The following is a 23,422-nucleotide window of genomic DNA, read 5'->3' on the forward strand; positions in this document are numbered from 1 at the left end:
AGAAGTTATCCTGCACTATAAATCACATACATGTTTTCTGTGCTTCACTCGGTAGCCCTCTCTTTTTGTCACAGACCACACACTTTCACGGTGGGAATCCCTTGACCCGCTGCCGTTGCGGGAGAAGCTATGGACCGGCTGGGTGCCGCATCAGTAGGGGTGTGATGGTCAGCAGCCGTCACACCAGCTGCTGCAAATGGAGCACCGCGCTCCTCTGAGTCCAAGGAGAAGAGAACTCCGTTACTTTCAGGGCAATTTTTCCACTCTCTGTAAAACCAATGCAGTACAAGATCTCTTGCTGAGCATATGTCTGCTGCCAAATTACAACAGTCACTGCACTACCAGTATGTAACTAATTTCAAAGAGTTTTAGGGTGCCAGTTAAAACCAAATTCAGTCTGGTCCTGAGAAAAACAGAATTCCATGCTGGGAAAGTCCTTTGCCAAAACTCAGATTTAGGATCCCCATTAAAAATATGGTCCTGCAAATAACTAGGCATGCGCATGCTCATTATCTGTTTCTTCAAGCATGTCTTGCTACTGTCCCCGAATGAAAAAAAAAAAAAAAGGGGGGGGGGGGGAAGCTCTTCTTTGTAACAACTGGAACCACCAATGTCAGACTGCAGGAAAGCTACTGAAACCTGTTTCAAGAGGCTTCAATCCACAGCATGTTACAGCCTGAAAACTTATTATATGCATATTAAACCTGGGAAACAAAACAACCTATCTGGTCATATGTTTCCCATTAACTCCTGATTTTTTGCTCATTCTACCAAAGCTGTTGTGTGAATACAGCACACACACCAGTTGGAATCAATGCTGCTATAAGGACTCCCTGGTATCACTGTAAGTTGAAAATTTTAAATCTTTCTTCCCTGATCCAGATCAGCCATATTCTAAGACAGATTAAACTTACATTACCAACAGGACATAAAAATACAATTATAAGTACGATTCAGGCCAAAAAAAAAAAAATCTGAAGGATGGGGATTTTCTGGTAATCAGTGGGTGTTCTGAATGAGTAAAGACTGCATGATCATGCCATTTGTCATAAACGGTACCACATAAAGCCAGCTATTATGTGTGTTTAAGAAAGGAGATGGATTTTGGATTTACTTTTGACCTTATATATGTTACTTTTGTAGTGCCTAATTGGCATACAGTTATTTCTGATTTTCACTAATGTAAACTGAAATGAAAACTGCATTTTATTTTATTCCACATGTTTTAATATCACCCTTGCAAAAAATGTGACCTATCATTCATTGTAACTTATTTTTAGATGTCTAAACACTTTTTAATAGTGTGATGCAATCTGCACGTCAAGAAGCCGGGAGACTTGGACAAGAGCAATATGATTCATTTTTTAAGAGCTTTAAAGGGATCCTTAAGTTAACAGAAGGACATATTTATACAGAGATTGAATTAAAAAAATTCATCCACAGCAAAAGGATTCTTAATCAAATGCATTTTCCTGAATTTGAAAAGAATCCAAATTTGCAAATAGATTATCTGGTATATCCTTAAGTATGAAAGAAGAAGAAAACAATTTGCAAACTAGTAATTAAGTATCTGGCAAATACTGCATTTGAACTAAATCAGTGATATCTACATCTAATAATATCTATATCTAGCTATGCAATAGAACAAGTTGGAGTGTGTCTTCCTGACTCATAATGTTTGCTTTCAGTCTGATTTTAAGTTCTATTCTTTAAATGGATACAGAGATCACCACTACAAGTTGAATCCACGATATTTTGTCATGCTAGACAATTAGGAGTTTCCATTAGATAATTACCAGAAGTATGTCTCATACAGGAAAAACAGTCAATTGCTGATGTAACAGGATTAACCAATCCAGCACAGTGATCCGGCCCACTTACTTTTGACAGACATTATATGTGAGTGTACACATGAGAAGTACAGTATAAAGCTTCGCATTATAAATACCACAAAGAGGAACTTCAGCAGTTCTTAATGCACAATACAGCAGTCTCCTTCTGAGAGTCAGGACTAGAGAGGTAAAACTTTAAATCAGCTTTTTTCTTTTAAAACTGAAACTTTTAATTCCTGTGCATGCTGTTGCATACTGTTAGGGCTATACTGAATGAATGCATATACAGAGCTTTGCAGCTCAGGTAATTTTATAGAGAGAGTCTGAACCACCATTTCTATATTTATTCAAACGCTATGTATTTTTGTACATATAGATATGTATGTAAGTACAAATGAACTATGTATCAGCGGTATCAGCAGACTCGCTTTTAGAAAACTGGTTTTTAGAAAGTTATGCTTTAATGTTAAATCTGTCATCATCATGGCATGCAAGTAAAATATGCTATACCTATATGTAATAGAGATTGTCTGTGATAAGTGTACCTGTTATATATGGCAAGCAATGTATACCCCACAGCAAGAACCCAAATATACTTATCTGGATTTTATATTGATTTATGCCTATCCCTTACTTTTCATCAGACACTGTTGGGATAGGTGCTATATTAGAACTATAAATAGCCCCTTTAATTATGTCATCTGTTAGTACATCTAATCATGAATGCATATTTTCATCTGAAATTATTTTTTCGTCCAATTAAACTTTTAGTTCTATTTCAAGCTGACTTTCAGACTTCGTATAATTACAACAGACTTTGGGCTGTTCACAAGATCCAAGAAATTTAGATGTATTATAGCGAGGTTTGTGTTACAAAGATGTGTTTATAAGAATGGCTGCAGGGTTTATAATGCTGACAGACCCGTAAGTGTAACAGTATATAACAGTATAGCAACTGAGGTCAGTAAAACACAGATGAGGGTGTACTGTGGATGCCTTATAACAGTGAAAGACTTATAAAAGAGCTTAATTGAAAAGGACTTGCAATATATAACATTTGTAAAACTTTGGTTGATTGTTCAATTACTTCTGTATGTTTCATTTACTGTAACTATAATTCCTTGCCTGTCTCTCAGCCCATGTGCCTGTAGTCATCTCATGGAAATTAGAGACCTTACAATGCTTATATTTATAAACTACTCCTTTCCACTAAAATACAATGGCTGACGGTAATATAGTGAAAGTGGAATATTTGCTGGGTAGGAGGTAAGCACACCTGAGAAGACAGAGGTGTGTGAGAGAGAAAAAGAAAAGAAAGAGGGTAAATACTGAAAAAGCAGAAGCTATTCTAAGAAAATCTGTACAAGTTAAAGTCTGGAGGAGAAGAACCTCAAAAGTTAGAGTCTATCAGCTGTAGCTTTCTCATTTTCCATTACCAAGTTCAAATGTGAGGCAGTTTGCTAACTTCACCCTTGCTAGGTAAGGCATAGAACGGAGAGGCTACAGAATGTAAAGGCAACATGAAGCCATGGCAGTGGCACAGGGAATGCCTTTCCACTGCAGAGCAAAACCCTTATGGGCAGAAACTGGCAAGGGTCTACCAACACTGGTCGAAACTCTGGCTCCCAGCAGCGTTTTAGATTGCTTTTCATCCCCAATGTCTTATTCTAACATTATGATTGCTCTGTGTGGTTTAAATGAATGAAACAAAAAGTGCCTTCTAGTAACAATGGGCCAAATGTAGAAGATCTTACTCAGCCTTCACTCAGACAGAATTATTATTGGCATCGATGAGGGATTTGCCTGAGTCAGGAGCGAGTATGATTTGGCCAGATGACATGTAACACTTTTCACCTTCAAAGCATTTTTCAGACATTACTTGATTAACCCCAAACCTAAATATATCTGCCCAAGAACTTCTAGGCACAGACTACCATAGAAGCAGGGATATTTCTGGTGTGAGGGCACTACCTTAGCATGTCACAGATATGTGCTGTACCAACTCCTGCTCAGACTTTCAGTGCCTGACCGCGTATTGCAGCTGGAGAGTGTATCATGTATTATATAGCCCTCCAAACAACAGTGTTATTCTGCTCCCGTCAGATCTCTTGCCAGTGTTGATAACCCCCAGCATTTAGAAGTGAGCAGACAAGATCTTTTCTCTTCTGCTCAAGGCAGAATAATGTTCTACCCAAAATATTCGGAGCCCCTGCCCTCATCCCCACCGCATTCACAAGCTATTTAACATCTCCTGCTATCCGTAACAATACCAGGCAGGACCAAGAGCAAGGTGCTTGTTAATAAAAGGTTTCACTCTTTTCATTCATTCATGTTTCCTCTGTTTAGTTAAGCCAGTGATACTGTTGAAGGAATAAAACAAACAAAACAAAAAAAAGAAAGAAAGGGAAAAAAAAAAAGGAGGGGGGGAATGACAGCCAGGGGGTAGCCAGGAGGGTCAAACGGAGAGCAAAAAAAAAAGAAAAAAAGAGTAAATTGACAGGAATGAAGAGAGATTTTAGAAAGGGGGGAGGGCAGAAACCACGAGTAGTGATATTTGAAGAGAGGTGTGTGTTAGGGGAGCAATGAGCATAAGGAAGCCAGCCTGCCTGTTCCTCCCCCTTCCTAATCATAGCCTTTACTCACAGACAAAACTCCCTCCCTCTCTCATTCACTCACTCACTTTAGGCCAATCCGTCCTCTCTCTCTCTCCCCCTCTCTCCGTGTCTCTCTCCTACTCTGAGACAGAGTCAGAACTCTTCTCCCTGACAGCCACAAACATCTACAGCACTTATTGCATTCAGAGAGGGAACCTGCAAACAAAACTTCACAGAAAACTTTTGGTTCTTGTTCCAGAGAATTTGCTGAAGAGAAGGAAAAACAAACAAACAAACAAACAAACCAAACCAGCCCCAAAAAAACTGTGCGTGAAGGGGGAGGAAAAGCAGGGCCTTTTAAAAAGGGAATCACAACAACTTTTGCTGCCAGGATGCCTTTGCTTTGGAAGAGAGGATTTTTGTTGGTGCTTTGCTGGATTATAGTGAGGAGTTCCCCAACCCCAGGATCCGAGGGGCACAGTTCAGTCACTGACTGCCCATCATGTGCCCTCGCCACGCTCTCAAAGGATGTGCCCAGCTCACAGCCTGAGATGGTGGAAGCAGTAAAGAAGCACATACTGAACATGTTGCACTTGAGGGACAGACCTAATATCACCCAGCCGGTGCCCAAGGCAGCACTTTTAAATGCCATCAAAAAACTCCATGTGGGAAAGGTGGGAGAGGATGGTTATGTGGAAATAGAGGATGATGTTGGAAGAAGAGCCGAAATGAATGAAGTTGTGGAGCAAACCTCAGAAATCATCACTTTTGCGGAATCAGGTGAGTGCTTGAAAAACAAAACTGTGAAATATCCTTTGTGCCAGGACTGCAATTACTTCTTTTCTTCTCCTCAGCAATAATGTTTTCTGCAAGGTTGTAGGATGAGACTTGGGGGAAGGGAGAAGGAGGAATGGGATGGGGGGGACGGGACTCTGAAGGAATTTGATTTTTCTGACTTCGTCTTGGCTACAGATTACACTTGCTAGGCACAGACAGCCACACAGGGAGGAAGCTCTCTAACCAATCTTGAGCAGAAAGTCAGGCTGCAGCGGGGTCCTCCAAACTGTGCCTGTGAAGCCAGAGTACTTGCAGTAAAGTATTGCAGAGCTGATGGTGAAAGAAAATGGGCTGAAGCCTTTTGGGGAGTTCATCAAGACAGAAAGTGAGCTGCAAACTACTTGAGAAACAACCCTTTCATGTAAAAATTACAGTAGAAGTTATAAAATCAGATGAAGCAGCTTTAATTTTTAGAAGAGAGAGGGCTGGTTTGGGTTGTTTTTTTATTTTTATTTTTTTATTTAACACATCTTCGGCAATAAAGAGTTGCAGGGACTGTCAGATGACTTCAATAGAACCGGACAAGTTGCTGTAGCTGATCCAATTTGTAATGCAGACTTCTGCATACTGGAAAAAAAGATTCTGTTCCTAAAACGCTCCTGCCAAAAAAATGCAACCTTGGTAGGGTGTATTTTGAACTCTTTCACAGTTCCGTTTTCCCAAACTCTTATACAGCAAGAGCTCAGAATATAGGTATTTACTAAGTAATGGCTTAAGACTCACATCAACTGCCTATAGGAAACAGCTCTAAAGTTGTACTTTACTGTCTTGTTCCTACATGAATAGGACCAGAACCCGTTTTAATTCAATGTATGTGTATGTGCACATTTATCTGTTAGTATATGTGAGTATGTTTATACATGCATCAACAGCAGTATCTTGCAATAACTCTATCATCTAACTAACAGCAACTTTTTATGATGCTGTCTAGCCCAAGCATTTTTCCTGTTGCCAAGACGGTTTTAAAAGAATGTCATTGTTTTGTTTGGTACAGCATATGGTAGGCAAAGTATGCAAAGGAACTCCAAGCATTTTTGTTTAAAAGTTTGCTGCAGCAGTATAAACAATTAAGACAACACTCAAAGTTTCCAGTCCTGAAAACCTGTTGACTCAGATGTTCTGTTTGCAGGGAAGCCATGCACAAGAAGTGTGCATGCTTTTAAGAGCAGACATTCCTGCTGGCTGTCCGATTTCCAACTGTACAAGGAGTGCCTGCCTTTGGAGTCCTTGTCAATATACACATTATCAGTTCTTTCAGTATGAAAGCTCAGGCTTTTCGGTTTTTCCATCCCCTCCACTTCAGAAAGCAGGCAGAAGGTGTCAATGCCAGTGGTCATTAGAAGCAGGGGCAGCTCAACGTTAGTTTAGAAATGAGTTTTTAAAAGCAAGGAAATCTCTAAGCTATCTATGAGTCGGATTCCCCACCTGGTTTTCAGCAGCTTGCTCTGAGCACAGTGAAACACATATGGCATGAGCAGTGGTTTCTCTTCACTGTGCGAGTCCCAGTCATTTGTAAACACATTATTGTCTCTCCTGAGCTCTGACACAAAGGAATTTGGAATTTGATATATGCCTACTCAGTACAACACCCTCCAACGGCGGCTCCTGAAGCCATTGGCTCTCGGGGTCACGTGAGCAGCAAAAATCGTGCCATTGCCCACACGCTGGCCAATAGTCCAGCCACCGATCCCCCCCGCCACAAACTACCCAACACTAACACGTCACTTCATTTGATTTACATAGCGTTGTCCTGCCACTGCTAGCCAAATTAATTTAAGAAGACTTATGCTATGGAGTTGCGCAGCTGAAGGACGGGGGCATCCGCTGTGTTCCCGTGCCTTTTCTTCCCTGCTGCTGTTCGCCACCGTCATGCTAAGCCCATCCTGGAAGCCAAGGCAGCAGGGCTGCTCCGGCCCTTTTTCCCATACCTGCTAGGCTTTGATTTGGGAGGAGGGAGGAGCAATTAGCAACCTAGAAACTGAGCTCCAGGGCTTGGGCTTATAATGGAAATGACAACTCCACTCTGTGGAGTAACTTCAGACTGCTAAAACATGTTTTTCATCTATAGCCATTCATATTTGGTGTCTTGCTAACATCAGAGGATCTAACACACCTTACAGGTGCCAATGCTGCAACACCTTCAGTAAACTCCACCTGGGATCTCTTCTACTCATGTACCAACACTATTGTGTGTCAAATATTAAAGCAGTATTATTATTCCTGTCGAGGAAAGTGAGGCAAAAAGAAGGCAAGTGACCTGTCATATAGGAATATGAGTTAAAAAGACAGGAATAGAACATAGCCACATGGACAGTCCCCACTTTTCACTCTGTGGGAACTAGGAAGAGTATGGATAAGTTTAAAACACCAAGCAGGAAAATAAACACATTCTTTTCACAGTCAGGTTAATGTTCTTCCTGCTTTTAATGTGAAACCTGCTCTGTCTTGAAAGAGGGCAATAGGAAATCAATGAAAATGAATGGAAACATCTCACGTTGTATCAAATAAAGGTCTATGGAAAGAGAAATAAGACTTTAGGCTTTTTGTTCCTTTGGGTATGACTTGACATAAACCAGCCATTCCCCCTGCCTTTCAGAAGCCACATTTACTACTTGCCTTCATAAAAAAGTAGCATTTCCATCTTTCATCAGCCGTATCCTCAGACATGCAATGAAATGGAGTGAATGAACAAACAGTGCCCTGTGCACGTGACTCTGGCTCGAGACTGCTATTTTCTAAAACAGACCAAAATTCAAACGAGTACAGGTTTCAGATAATTAGAGGCGAAACTCAATGCAGTGAACTTGTCTGAAGCACAGGTGTAGTTATGTCCAGGAAATCAGCAAAATAGTTGGCAGGTAGTTTTCACAGCTAACAAATCCAGGCAGATCTTTGCAAAACTAATGACCGTGAGTATTGGGCAAAAGTTTACAAATGCACCCTACTGTCCTTTGGCACTCTTACAAGTAAAACACGAAAATGATTTTCTACTTGCATATCAAACTAAGATTACTAACCTCGATTAGTTCTGCTACAAGGGTAGCTGTGCCAGAGCTCTGTGGGTTACTTCAAGGTCTTAAAAATAGTCTTTTGAGGAGAGGGGTCATATAATTTTGTGACAAGCAAATCCAACAGGTTCTATAACTGAGATACCCAATGCTCATAAAATATGGTTGGCCACTAACTCTTTCATTATTTTAAGTAGATAGCTTATTAGGCAGACTTGGGATTTTGCCAAGTGAATTTGATCCTGGCAACTAAACTACCAATGAAACGGGTTGCTAACATCAGCCCCCGAAAAGATGATAGGAATTACTGGATGGAAATCCTGAAATCCAAAGGCTTATCATTAGGAGAACTGTCAGGAAAAAAATGAGAAGTCTGACAGCTATTTAGACCACTTCTACCTTTTTGTGTCACTTCATACTGAATTCAAGGTGAACTGACTTGATCATATGATGCCTACTTTCATGTGCAGATACATGTGTGTACACACTCACGCCTTTTCCTAGGAAGATACCTACTCCTACACATCCAGGCTGGCAGTTCAGGAGGAAAAAAAGGATGGGTCACTTATGCCTCTTTAAATCATTTCATCAATTTTCTTTTGAAAGCAAATGTATTTAATGGTACAGATATCCGTGCTGAATAAAGAATGGCCACAAGAGGGCACACTCCAAAGGCTTTTTGCTCCACGCAAGGCAACCTTCCCGCAAGCTCCTATTTTACCTAATTGGATCCTGAATCCTGGAGATCTTTATACTTATCTGTAGCTTCTCTGAGTGGAGCTCTTGTTTCTCTCTTCTAGTTTATTTAAAAGGCAGACATTCACTGGAGTGGAAGACTGTAAGTAAAATAATGCAGGAAATAGGCAGAGGGGAAAAAGATAAACTGATGGATTCTAGAAATTCTGGAAATCTAGAGAGATCAGAAATTATCATTATTATTTTTTACAAGATACTGAGAAATGTGACCGTGAATCATCATCTGAGCTGACTTTCTCACATCTTTTTTTAATGCAGTCTCCTTGGCTTTTAGAAAACAAGCCTATTTTCCCCCCCCCCCCTTTTTTTTTTTTTTTTTTTTTGCTTTGGCATACTATATCAAAGATTTCAAGCTTAGCAAATGAAAGCAAGTTACTTCCAGAAGAAGCAAGCCATTCTGTATTATTTTGTTTCATTGTAACAAAACGCGAGAATTCAGGGAGGTTGGCTGGTTTGAGAACAACCTGAGAAAGCACAGATGAATCTGAGAAGGTGGGAACCAGTTTAGAAAAAGATACCTGAGAGATGGAGAGAAAGTACTGTATGTGTCCATCTCTGTGTGTAGTCATGCATACAGCTTTGTATGCAAATGTAGTTGGGAATATCAGAATATGCATTTGCCGCTATGTGCGTATAAGCACACATATGCCCATATGTACGGGTATGCCAAGGCAGACACGCTTACATACCCATGTAGCTGTACCTGTATCATTGTAATATGAATAGGTTCCTACAGGTAAGTATGTGCATTCACGTGCCCTCCTGTGTGCAGGACGTATCTACGCTGCATATGTGTAAATGATTCATGCTGAGGAGTTCTTATATCTAGATATGTCTAGATAGGTATGAAAAGGCAATCTCATTTAATTCTACAGAGCTTTGCGAGATTGATTTAGGATTGAAGCTTAGTCTACTGAAAGTAATTGGAAGTTTTGCTGTTCATTTCAGTGGGCTTGGGATTTGGGCCTTAGTGCATAGAAATTAAATATTTCAATGAAAACAGACTGGCAGCTTCTGAGCCACTTAATTTTAGAACTTACAACAAATTATTACGAGTATTACAACTACAAGAAAAAATACTCTTTTATGAAAGACAAAGACTTGGTCTTGTTTTTACTTTGAAATATGTTATTGGTGCAAGCAACCCTAAACTTTGCTTAAGCTATTTTAGACGTAAATGCAAAAATCAAGTAACAAAAAACTTCAACCAAACAAACACCTTTTTTGTTTCTAAATATTTAAAGCCAAGTGGGGGAAGGGCTTTCAATTTGGAAAGAACTCTAGGCTGTGGATGTAAAGTGCTTCCCTCCTGACAAAACAGCAGAGGAGAGTCAAGGTTCACCAGAACTGAATTATTTCACATTCTGAATGACCTTGTCAATGCCCCTTTGGGTTAACTTTTCAAGAAAAGGTATTTAAATAAGGTTGCTGCTGCTTTTTCCCCCATGAATGCTTGGGGAATAGTTCTTTTTCCTGGTTTTCTTTTGTGGTTTATTTTTCCTTACAACAAAAATCTCCTTTTGCTGGCAGCAAAGGGTATGTGAACATAAAGATAAGGTGTTTGTTACTTGTGTCATAATTGCTCCTCCCTTTGTAAGGGGCAACAGTCAGGCAGTCAGGGAGCAGGAACGAAAGCACGCAACCTGGACGACCAGTCACATACGAGGGGCGATGAACAGTTAGAATAAATCGTTTGCCAGTGATCCATAGGCTGAAATGCATTCACAGAAACGACCGCTGTCTAATCGCGGTAATAACACATTTGTAATAATCAGTCTGCCGAGGGGATAATTGCCAGACGATAACAGTGCTAAATTCACTGAATAAATTCTACGCTGTGAACAATTCATCTAACTCTAGTGGTCACTCATTAGTAAACATTTTGAGCAATTATCTCTCAATAACCATGCTCTTCTCTTCACTCTCTTTAGAAGAACCTTTCTAGTAACCTATTTTTTTCTGTCTCCTGGGGAACGGAAATGAGAAGTAAAGAGAAGGATGCTTTTGAATGTAATTACAGATTGGCACGCAGTACAAATTCCCCCAAATCTAAACATAGGCAGTAGTAAAGTTAGCAACTAAAAAAGGAAAAAAAAGCTTGCTTTGTATGGAAAAACAGTTCACTTACAGTATAACGTAAAAACGGTTCAAAATTAAGCAGCGGTGAAGCATGGAAATTTAAAGTAACAGCACCTTCTTACACAGTGAGCATTTTTCAAAGGAAAATTTAAATACTGTGTATTAAGAGAAATTAAGAGTAAGTCACATTATAATGTCAGAAAGGATAATCACTTTCATTATGAAAAAAACAGCCTTAGTAATTTAACAGCATACGGTTTAAAAAAAAAAAAAAAGTCATTTTAAGTATCTTAGCATTGTACTCAAAAAAAGATCTCTTAATTTATAGCTTAGACCCTACCTAGTACATGCATATAGCTTGAACTAACAGGGCTCGATCTTGAATCCCGCTGCAAATTGCAAATAAATGAGCGTCGACCGCATAGTTAAAGCCAGCGATACTGAAGGAAGGATCCGTAGCCTCAGAGGAAGAGCACGCTGGAGCCGCAGGCTCCTGCTGTGAGCCCAGCAGGAGCTGCCCCACGCAGGGCTGCCCTCGCCAGTCCCCCCACGCCTGGGCCCGCAAGGGCTCTGCCGATCCCTCCACGCTCTCCCTGCACCATTCCCTCCACGCTCTCCCTGCACCATGCCCGTCACCAAGTGCCGCTTGGGAGCAGGTACCGAGCGCGGAGTCCCACTCGTGAGCCCTGAACAGCCCTTCCAGAGGTGGAGAGGAGGGTACCTGCGCAGGCACCCCTGTGCTGGCATGTTCAGGTTTCTCTCCTAAAAAGGTGTGCGAGCACCGCTGAAGAGAAAAACAGATAGGAGCAAACTCTCATGCTATATATACTGATGCTACACTTTCTTTCCATTCAGTAACTCCTTCCATTAAACCTTTTACCATATATGCACTACTTCTTAGGGCTTGTATTTTTAACCATTTCTCACAGCATTTGCCGGTGTCACTCGCGCTGCTAGACTGCTCCCTCGGCGTCACAGCCCTCTTCCTGGAAGGGACCGTGCTGGGCAGTAAAGCAGAGAGGTGGCCTCTCCAAGGCTTTGGGAAGGGGAGATGAGGAAAAGCAATCAAAGGGGGCCCAAAGTAATCCCTCGTCTCCTTTCTCAGCTGCTTTCTGCTATGATAACAATCCAGGCTGTTGACATCGCCGTTTATATGAGCATGGAAGTGATGAAGGCATTACCACTGTTGGGCTGTGGGTCTTTCCACAGGAGTCAGGCAGGAGGAGCAGGATGATTAGAAATGGAAAAAGACCCTTGCAAATCAGCTGTGGCAGATGAAAAGGCAGCACAAGAGGATAAACAAAGTGTAATTATGAAAGTGATACCATCCCCAACTTTCAGGAAGGTCTCCTTTTTACTTTCAGTTAGATGAACAGTATATATTTCCAAAGCTTTGAACCTGGTCATTAACTCAGACCAAAAAGGAAAGACTGCTAAATCCCTAAGCAATATTTGGAGAAAATGAAATACAGTGATTTTTTTGTCTCAGAATTTATTTTATTGTAGCACTGAACCTTTTGGAAATAAAGATCCTGTTATAAAGTGAATGTGTAATCATAATAAGCCAGATCCAGAGATCTCAATTCAGTTTTAGCACAGGCCAAACTGATTTCAAAATGAGCTTGTCTGAGCATAGTGACCTCGTAAAGACTGCAGGATTCATACCATTTGTGCTGTGTGGTCGTAACAAACTAGTTGTGAATGTGGAGAGAATTCAGAAAAGCTTCGTTTTTTCCTAATGTGAAAGCATGCATTTTATCCCCAACTTTGCACCATTCCCAGTCTCCTTCTAAAGAGATCTGTGAAAGGGAAAGTTTTTTTTTAATTTCTATAAAACCTTTTATTAGCTATGCAGGTTTGAGGACTCAGGATTTTGTTTCGTCCAAAAATGTTAGGCTCACATAAACCTCCTGCATCTTTTTTCTTTAGAATCTGAATCGACCATTCGTGTGTGAAAATGTAGCTAACCACATCCAGAGAGGCTGTTATTGTAGCTAACAACCTACAGGGAGGCTGTTATCCCTGTATAAGGACATGTCTTATGCTACCTTGCTCAAGCTCACTTTCCTCAAGTGAAAAGAAAGCAAGTACTTGGGTACTTTCACCGTACTATTCTAATATTTTTAGTAATGAGGAACAATTCAACTTTCACACAGACAGGAACATATGAAAAACTAACTAAGAGAGTTCTTGAGGCCCTGTTTCTTTCATGTAGTATCTGTCAAGAAGAGTGGTTGCATTGCTACACTTCTGGCCAGTGCATAAGGTAATATGAATATTTACTGTCAGAGATATGTCACTTCCTAACTATTTTCAACTCCCACTAGCACGGAAATAACAAAATGTGAAATATCATGCATTAGCACTTAACAGCATGAGGTTATTCTGTAACCCAGGGCTCTCTGGCTTTTCTGATCAGATGGGCCATACAGCTTCTTCCCCTGTTGAGCCAGGTCTGCACACCTCACCGCGCACTGCTTTCTCCAGAGCACATGACTGGGCCACTTTTGCCTGTTCGTGTCCAGCACAGCTGATCTGCTCAGGCACAGCATCGCTCCTAGCACCAGAACTGCTGTCTGTGCACAGCTTGGTACCTCAGGAACACAGAGTAAGTTTTGCTCTTCCCAGCAATATATGCCTATTCTCCACACCAGTCTGTGAGCTCTGGGGAAAGAGAGCAGCTGGGAAGAGGCTGCTGGTGCCAGAACAATTTCTGCAGCTTAGTCTAAACCATCTTTTTTCCCCCCAGGGTTTCCTTGGGTAGGGACAGCAAGCAGAAGGGGTTGGATGGAGAGTCTTGGAGGCGGCAACCCACTCCTGGCAGGTCACCTACCTTCAGGTTCCCCTGTAGCCCAGGTCCCTCTCAGAAAGGGTTTATCAGGACTGTGCCAAGGAAAGGGATAAGCTAAAGTTAGAAGCTTGCTTTAGAACAGACAGTCAGGGAGGAATGAAGCCACAGGCTGGACAGACAGTCCTCGCAGGCCTTAGAAGTATCCATTCTCATAGAGAACACTTTATAACATCCCTACGTACAAGGCGACCAGCCTCTTGGACCAGACTTGCTTTGGACTAGAGGAATGTCATTGCACATCTCCTCATGCTCTGAAACCTGGGCAGGAGTGGGATTCATGCCTATCACCTGCCCTCTGCTCGAACACAGCTGGCAGCTTTGCCATAGTTTCATTTCCAGAATGGAAAAAAATAGTGTTAGCTGGTAAGAGCTGACTAATGAACTTCCAGTCATTATTGAATAAATCTTATTTAAAAAGCAATTTATTTGAGCAACCTGGTCTAGTGGAAGGTGTCTCTGCCCATGGCAGGGGGGTTGGAACTAGATGATCTTTAAGGTCCCTTCCAAACCAAACCATTCTATGATTCTAAAAAAACAATAGAAAAACAGTAACTCCACCATGCCTCACAGTACTGGTCAGTTTGCTCTGTCTTTTCCATAAGCCAATTCCTTTTCTAAGGCACAGTCCCACTGGTTCATGTAGCTCCCTGAGAAATTAATGTAACTCACTTTGGAGACTGGCATCAGCAAAGTCTGTGAGAAGCAGTTAACACAAACCATGTGTTTCCCTATCTCAGTGACAGTTAAAGTCTACAATTTCACACTCTCACTTAGAGAGAAAACAAAAACAAAACGCTGTGCCCTTTGGCCACTGTAATTCAGAAACGTCTGTCTGTTTGACCTGGGAATGCCACCAGGGAAAGCTGAATGCGTCAGTGCCAGGACTTCGCAGAGAAGGAAAGCAACAGGTAGCTCAAAGGGCAGCACAGCCTGCCTACAGACTTTAGAATGCAGGAACTCTTGAATTTGCAAGTGAATATGGGATACGATGTTTCTTGTGATTTTGCCCCACTTCTGTCTCACCTGAGAATGGGGGAGCAGGGAGATGGTCCGGGAGCCCATACTAGTGGAGTTCAGTGGCAATGGGAAGCAGGGAGGAGAGCCTTGCTGCCACGAGAGCAATTTTTCCTGTATGCATCCAGCCACTTCAGTTTTTCATCACCACTTGCCCTTTATAGGGTGCCAAGTTCTGGTTCCCTGACAAGCAGAACCACTGCACAGAGAACCAGGTCAACAACCATGGGTAGCTCAAGAATAATATCAATGACATTGATAATTATGATTACTGTTTCTGTCTCACTAAGGTCACATATCTGTGCATTTCAAATCTGTCACCCCAGTCCATCGTGGCCTCCATGCTGAGAAAGAACAAAAGATGGCTTTTTCTTTTGTCAAGAAAATAGAAAAGTACCTCTCTTAAAAAAATAATACCACCACCACCCTTCAGCTAATTCATTCTCTCTTAACTTTTTCATGCTCTAGTGATCAAATCATTAAACAGCCCTCATTATTCATTCCAACTTCTGCCAGGGATATGAGCTCTGTATCAGAGAAACACCCCCTCACCATCATAATCATCATCATGACATCTCAGCAAGTTGATACAATTATGCCAGAGAACCATCCTCATAATTATACAGTTTTTTAGCTCATTTCTCAGTGTATTCACCATTACTATAATCACAGCGAGTACAGTGTGTTAAATTAAGAACAGGATCTACAGCTAACACCTCACAGGATGAAGAGTCTGCCTGCTGCAATTCTGCAATTCTTTACAATATAACTCTGCAAACCTCTCAAAGCCGGGGCTCATATTTTAGTATTTCTTTGTTTTTGAAAAAATTGACATTTACAACTCATTTTAAGAAGCATATGAAGAATGGCATTTTACGGAGGGAGAAAGGGCAGACCTTGTTCCCACATAATTTCCAAAGTATTGCCAAAGAATTGGCAGGGCTGGAACTCGCTCTCTAACTTTAGCTATTAGGCGCAGATTTGTACACGTATGGTACATACAGTCATGGACTGTCGTCACAAAAGCGTTTTTGCCTTTCAGCTAACAGTGATCACAAAGACAGCTTAGGCAAATGAACTCTTAGCAGCTACTGATACTTATCTGCCATGAGATGCTTTACATAAATGACTATATCATTACTGTAACAAAATGCTTTGGTTAAAATATGATACTGAAAAACAACAGGCAAAGAAATACTTTTCTAAGGAGAGAATTTTCACAAAAGACAAACTGAGGAGGGAATGAGGTGAAGGAAGGTCAGAACAGAAGAATCATAAAAATCTAAAGAGCCAAGTAAGAAACCTAGGGAACTTCATGCCTCTGGCAACAGTAACAGAATTCTCTTTAACAGAATGCAAGCAGACATACTAACAAGTTCTTCCTGTCTATTTCCATTTACCAAATCAGGCACAGCCAAGAAAATGTTGCACTTTGAGATTTCCAAGGAAGGCAGTGAACTATCGGTGGTGGAACATGCTGAAGTGTGGCTCTTCCTGAAGGTCTCCAAGGCCAACCGGAGCAGGACAAAAGTCACCATCCGCCTGTTTCAACAGCAGCGGCAGCCAAAAGGCAACTCTGAAGGAGCAGAAGATACGGAGGACGGGGGGCTGAAAGGTGAAAGGAGTGAGACTTTGATTTCGGAAAAGGCAGTGGACACCCGTAAGAGCACTTGGCACATCTTTCCTGTCTCAAGCAGTGTCCAGAGACTCCTGGACCAAGGCAAGAGCTCTTTGGATGTGCGGATTGCCTGTGACCTGTGCCAAGATACTGGAGCCAGCCTGGTGCTACTGGGCAAGAAGAAGAAAAAGGAAGATGATGGGGAAGGAAAAGAAAAGGAAGGTGGAGAATTTACAGGAGAAGAGGAGAAGGAGCAATCACATCGGCCCTTCCTGATGATGCTTGCCCGGCACTCAGAGGACCGCCAGCACAGGCGGCGGAGACGAGGCTTGGAGTGCGATGGCAAAGTCAACATCTGCTGCAAGAAGCAGTTCTTTGTCAGCTTCAAGGACATAGGATGGAGTGACTGGATCATTGCACCTACAGGTTATCATGCCAACTATTGCGAAGGAGAGTGCCCCAGCCATATAGCAGGCACATCTGGTTCATCGTTATCTTTCCACTCCACTGTCATCAACCATTACCGCATGCGGGGCCACAGCCCCTTTGCCAACCTCAAGTCATGTTGTGTGCCCACTAAGCTGCGGCCCATGTCCATGCTCTACTATGACGATGGCCAGAACATCATTAAGAAAGACATACAGAATATGATTGTGGAGGAGTGTGGCTGTTCATAGATGCATGTGTGCGCAAGACCCTTCTCGTTGAGAAGAAAATGTATCAAAAGCCCAAGAAGAGGAAAGACTGGACATGGTATAACCTTTTTTGAATGAAACAATCATTGGAAATAAAAGCAAAAACAAAAGAGAGAGAGAAAAGAGAAAAAAAAAAAAAGACTTCTGGATGATCAGAAAAGACTTCAGCTATATAAAAGGAAGAAAGCTTCATGAACCCGGGCTTGAATGAGATACATCTGAATGGCGGTATGGGTTGGGGATTTCCCCTTCCTTTCAGTATGCTCCTTATCTTATTACATAGTATATTAAACATTAGTTATTACTAGGGGAGTTATGTTCCCTCCCTTAGTTACCCATCAGTTCAAGCCGTGGTAGCAGCTCATCTAACCCGCAGCAATTTGGACTAAGTCCAAAATGTCACTGAAATTCCTTGAAAAGCCATGTGTATGAACACTACGTTCACTGGCACTTCCCCCCAAATTTACTGAGGAACTGAGTAGGTGTGTAGTGTTTGTGTGTGTATATATATGGCTATGTATTTATATACATATCTCTATACATACAGACACTATACACATACATATACTTAACATTGGTAAAGGGACAATATTGTGCAGGTGTATACACCTTCATCTTCTGCACTACATTTACAAAAAAAAAGAAAAAAGGAAAAAAGAAAAATGAAGAAAAAAACAGAATAAAAAAAGAACGAATGAAAGAATAAAAGTTACATTTTGTAAAGGTGCTTACAACGTTAGAACTATGCAACCTAGTTGGTTTGAAACTGTTTACCTGCGAAAGAAAGAAAAAAAAAAACAGAAAGACTTTTTTTTTAAATGGAAGTAACTTGTTTTAAAAAAAATTCTTCAGTGAGAGATACTTGAAAGGAACATGTTTGTCCAGTTACTGGAGCCAAACATTTCTATATTTTGTAAAAAAAAATTTTTAATCGTTTACTATTTGCACTACAATGGTGTCTGACCTGTCTAATCCTTATTTAACAAATATTTGCAAGGGAGGGTGGTTGGGTGTGGGAGGGGTTGAGAGCTGCACTTATTGTGAGCTATACAAGAACTGCTACAGCACACAAGATAGCTATTTTTATTATTATAATTATTATTATTGTTTTGTACCTTAAAATGAATAGACACATACACCAAAGACATTTGTGCGAGCCTCTAAAAAGTCTGTTTGTGGTTGGTACCATTCACCTGTAATAAGTTAGGGTTTGAATGAAGGGTCAGTGGGTTGATTACATTCAGGCTAGAATATCTGTTAACCAGTTAAATTCAAATAGTGCCCTCAACAGAAAATTGCCATTTGAAGTAAGCCCAGAAAAGCCCTGGGATTTGGATCCAAGGTGCTCGGATCTGAGGTCCATCTAAGCATAATTGTACTCTTTTGCATCTACAACACTAAGACTTGTCCCTGATGTGCAACTGTGCATTGTTGGGAAACAACTTTATACAAGGGATATACATATATAGATATATGTATATATTTCTGTATGTATATATGTATGTATACACAAGGTATACATATACAAGCACTTCTGGCTTCACTTTAATGTTCTTAAAACAATGAATGTTTGTGTGCAAAGCACCCTATGTTAAAAGATTGTTTGTTTGTTACTACCAAGTGGGAGGCTACACATTCAAAATGGTATTTGCGTGAGAGAAACCTAAAGTGCTGGTGTACACTTGGAAAGTCTTGATGTAAAATTGCAAGCAGCTTTGGGCCCTGCCCACCATCGCCCCTGCAAATATACAGAAAATGGCAGTTGTGGTAGGATTTCTGTTTGAAATGCAGTCTTCGGCAGAAGACTGGCTGTCTCAACCACCACCCTCTAGCATGAGAACTCTTAATGGGTTTGCGCATTACCTGTAAGACCTAATTTTCAGTGTCAACACCTAACCTGAAGGGTCCAACCCATAGGGCATAGGTAGATAGTTTTTTAAAAAAATTCTATCGCTGTCATATTTAAAAGAATGTTAAAGTTACAACATTTGTCTTTGAGTAGGGGGAGACGACAAGAGGGAATGGGAGAAACCTTTAGGCCCTGTTTACACTGAGTTTGATAACCCTGAGCCTGAAGCTTCAGACTCTCACAGGTTTGCAGGACCAAGCCCCTGTTAGCTGCCTTCTGGTGGGACAGGCTTCAAAATGCCTCTCACGGAAAGAAGCACTAAGGGGGCTCCCCACCTTGTTGAGAGCACAGTCTGTAAAAAAAAAATTGGAAAAAAAAAAAAAGATAGCACAATTTAACCCAGTCACATTGGCTAGGGATAGCGTGTTAGCACCTTCATGGCGAGAACTATGTTTAAACAGTGTAATCAGGGCCTTCATTTTTTGTCAGCCAAAACTGTTTGTGTGTGCATGTGTGCGTGAGTGTTCTCTGTGTGTGCATATGTATGTGCGCATGGGCGCATGTCCGTATTTGTACGTATCGATAGAGATTAAAAAAAAAAAAGGAAAAAAAAAAGAAAAAAAGAAAGAAAAGGAAAAAAAAAAGCCCTTTCCTCCGTTGAATAGATATCAACATACATGCTTATAGCTAAGTTTTCTATCTAATTTATTCCACAGTATTTAGATTGCATAGTACAGCTAATGGGTTATACATTTATGTACTTTTATACAATGCATTTTTTTACAGACTTGTTTGCAATTTGCAAAAAAAAAGATTTAAAAAATTATAACAATCGGGTAAACACTAAATTTGTCACTAAAGTATTCTGTAAAATATCAAGGCTTTCTGATTTAAATTATTTGCAGAAGTTTGTTGGGTTTTTTGTGTTTTTTTCCTGGGGAAAGGGAGGGATACCAAATGCTAGTAGGAAAATAAAAAAAAAAAAAAGAAAAAAAAAAAAGGATGCACAACTAATTTATCTTTATAACTTAAACAAACCAAGTTCCTGACCCTGCTTCATTTGAAGCAAGTGGCAGAATTACTGTTGATTTTTCTAGCAGTAGAGCCAGGCTCTGGAACAGCAGGAGCAGGGACACAGTCTGTGACAGTTGTTGAGGACAGTACCTTTTATTTCACTGGGCTTTAGACTAGGCCTTAAAATTGGATGCATATTGTCCCAGAACCCTTACTCATGTCAGCAGGCTCTTTGACATCTACCAGTCTCCTTACAAGAGTATTTAAACTACTTACATGAGTAAAGGTAATCCAGGGTGAATCACAGGTTCCTTTTGCTCTGGGCAGAGTGAAGGGAGAGAAAGGATTTTGAATGCATGGCACCATATCCAATGTTGTTTAATTAAATTATTTCAACCAGGCTGCTTGCATCATGGTTGATCTCTGAACATAGTGGCAAGGGAAGCAGGTGAGATGGCTCACGTTGGTAAAAATTATTCTCAAGTGTGACTAGTTAGAGAACATTGGAGACCTGAAATCCCAGCACCTTCCCCTAAACGACAATGGCAAAACTCCCATTGGCTGCAAGCAGAGTAAGTTTAGGCTCACAGTTTTCCTCGCCAAAGCAGAAATAGCCTTTAAAAAGAGGTCTGATGCTAAGTTTGATACCAGCTTTTATGTGGTGAATGGGGACTGGCGCTGGAAAACATGAAACTAGCCTGAGACAACTTCCAAGTGAGGAAAGAAAATAGGATTTTAGATGTGGTGAGCATGTTTCATGATAGATACACCAAAACCAGAAGAAATCAAGTTTTCAAATCAAGAAGTTACTGCTCCTAAGCCCTGCTTTTTAACTTTCATTTGTGTGTGTATACTAGTCACAAATTTTAAAGGTTTCTCCCTTCAATCTCTAGATTCAGTCATGGGGTTTTGATTTGTGGTCAGAGTTATTTAAAGTAGGGGGAAATGAAAAACTATATGATAAAATAAAATAAGAAATCGGGATGTTAATCAAGACTGACTGATTCCAACAAAACACCCCACCCCCAATAATCTGATTTAATTAAATCTGCATGTACTTAAAATAGCATTAGAAATTGTTACCATATTTAAACAGTTGTTCAAGGGCATGCAGTCTCGAAAACTACTTCTCCTTTCAGGTATGACTATACCAAAAAAAAAAAAAGAGGCTTTGAACTACTAACACATTCCTTTCCATATAACTTACTTCCTGTTTATATTGAAAATGCATTTTCAATATATATTTAATCACAGAAATGTATTTGTTTAGTACCTCCACAATCTTCTTGCTTCACAGTTGACCACATTTAGTTGTCTTTCCCCCTCTCCATGTCAGATGCTCACTGGACACAAGGCCTAAGAAACTGGCAGAAGTGCACATTAAGCTGTTTCTTTGGGAAGGCTGAATGTATTTGTATTCTTGGGGTTTAGCAAAAGGAAATGCTTACAGATGCTTATAATTATTCTGCACTCATATGTCACAACAGAATACCAGTCTAGGGCCCGAAACTGTAGAACGGAATGAAATGGGAGTTTTGTCATTGACTTCAATAGAAACAGTCTCTTACCAAATCATTGCAAAATAGGACTCTGTTATACATACCTGCTTTTTTTTGTGTTTAGTTGAGATTTAAGCCATCAAGTTCATTTAAATGTGACACCACAAGGCCACGTAGAGGCTAGCAGCAATATCTCTGAGGCAGAGAAGTTCAGGCATCTGCAAAGTCTATGTGCAAAATGAAAATTTTTATGGACTATAGTTACTCGTGTGGAATAGTGCCTTACTCTGTAAGCAATGCTGTTGATTTCAGAGGGTCTCCTTTCCTAGAAAGTTACCAGTCAGCATCAATAAAGTGAGCAGAATCTATTTCTGGAGTGTAGGTAGAAGAGATGTGATGGAAATGATTAAATTCTTTAAGTTAAACCTCACGTCAATAGTGTGCATCATTATAAGAATCAGATGCTAATCACTTTCCTTACACTGAAAAAAGCTTTACTCCCCATCTGCTCTCACTGCATTACATGTGGAGTAAAAAGGTTTTCAGTACGAGTAAATAAAATCATAATTTGACCTTTCGTGAACAACTATAAGCAACATTTTCATGGGCAGAAACAAACAACACTTCTGGGTTATGTAGCTATTTATTTTTTGAAATATAGTGAATCTGTGTTAATTCTCAATGGGTTTCTTTGTATTTAAATACTTTCAAAAACAATACATTGACGATGGGTTGAAGATATATATATGTATGTATGTATACATATTATATATATATCTACAGTATAAATATACACACAACTATATATATATGTATATACATATATATATAAATTATGAAAGCCAAGATATTATGAAGCCTATTTTGTTTTTATCATTTTGTGTTTTGTTGTTGATATTATTATTATTATTATTGTTATTATTATTATTTTGCATACTACATGCAGTGCTTTAACCAATGTCTGTTCGGCTAATGTAATTAAAGTTGTTAATTTATATGAGTACATTTCAACTATGTCAATGGTTTCTTAATATTTATTGTGTAGAAGGACTGGTATTTTTTTTATTTACATTATGTTTAAAGAGGTAACAGTTTGATATGTTCTCATTTGTTTATATTAGAAGTTATTTATTTTCACGGCATTCCGTCTGGTATTTTGATATTTGGAAGGCATGCTACCTATACTTTGTACAGTTAGTGGGCAGTATTCAGCAGCTCCCGGTAGATTTTTTTGGCCCTATGTTAAATAAAAGACCTGTTTGGGATTTTTATTTTAGGTCTTTCCTATTGGTTTGCCAGGACCACTCAGTGCACTTATTGCCAGACACTCTGCCTGCGTGACCAATTTATTCCTACTGTATTTACCCAGGACAGAGGACCAAAACCACCTCTGGTGTAAGTCCAGTGACTTCAGTGAAGTTATACCAGAGATGTATTTGGCTCACAGATAAAATGCTTGTGCAAATCAATGCAAAGAAAAGGCAGGAAGAAAGAAAGAAAGAAAGAGTCTTTGCATTTGGAAGGGGGTTTCAACGTGTTAAAAATGTTTGGGTCAGCTACTATTTTATTTTACTTTGTTCTTTTTGTTATTTTGCTCTTTCTTATACAACAGCAGCAACAACACAAGTGAAATAAATAAAGGGAGTTTCACCAAGCATTGTGTAATCGTCCCTTAATATGCATTCCTGGTTGGGAAATTCATGGGAGCTGGGGAAATAACAGAAAAAAAATTAACCTTAGAGGTGAAACATGTGGTGCCTCTTTGGATTGAACAGT

The 23,422-nt window shown here is 40.2% G+C and overlaps 1 protein-coding gene across 2 annotated transcripts; it reads left to right on the forward strand.

Annotated features, from left to right (window-relative positions):
- Positions 1-1,968: 1,968 nt before the first annotated feature.
- On the forward strand, positions 1,969-22,430 carry INHBA (inhibin subunit beta A). Of its 2 annotated transcripts, XM_009464792.2 has the most exons (3): positions 1,969-2,019; positions 4,686-5,206; positions 16,380-22,430. In XM_009464792.2, the coding sequence occupies exons 2-3, from the start codon at positions 4,819-4,821 to the stop codon at positions 17,264-17,266; spliced, it is 1,275 nt and encodes a 424-aa protein (XP_009463067.1). In that variant the 5' UTR covers positions 1,969-2,019; positions 4,686-4,818; the 3' UTR covers positions 17,267-22,430. The 2 variants fall into 2 exon arrangements, with proteins under 2 accessions (XP_009463067.1, XP_087593927.1); XM_087737801.1 differs by lacking the exon at positions 1,969-2,019 and having other exon boundaries at positions 4,563-5,206.
- Positions 22,431-23,422: the final 992 nt, after the last annotated feature.

The sequence above is a fragment of the Nipponia nippon genome, unplaced genomic scaffold (genome assembly GCF_047370975.1).
Source record: "Nipponia nippon isolate SJK-2023a ecotype South Korea unplaced genomic scaffold, ASM4737097v1 scaffold_1, whole genome shotgun sequence".
Taxonomy (NCBI): domain Eukaryota; kingdom Metazoa; phylum Chordata; class Aves; order Pelecaniformes; family Threskiornithidae; genus Nipponia; species Nipponia nippon.

Coding starts and splice junctions, on each gene's coding strand:
- INHBA (XM_009464792.2), top strand. CDS start 4,819: ATGCCTTTGCTTTGGAAGAGAGGATTTTTGTTGGTGCTTTGCTGGATT. Junction 5,207..16,379: donor CATCACTTTTGCGGAATCAG/GTGAGTGCTTGA, acceptor TTACCAAATCAG/GCACAGCCAAGAAAATGTTG.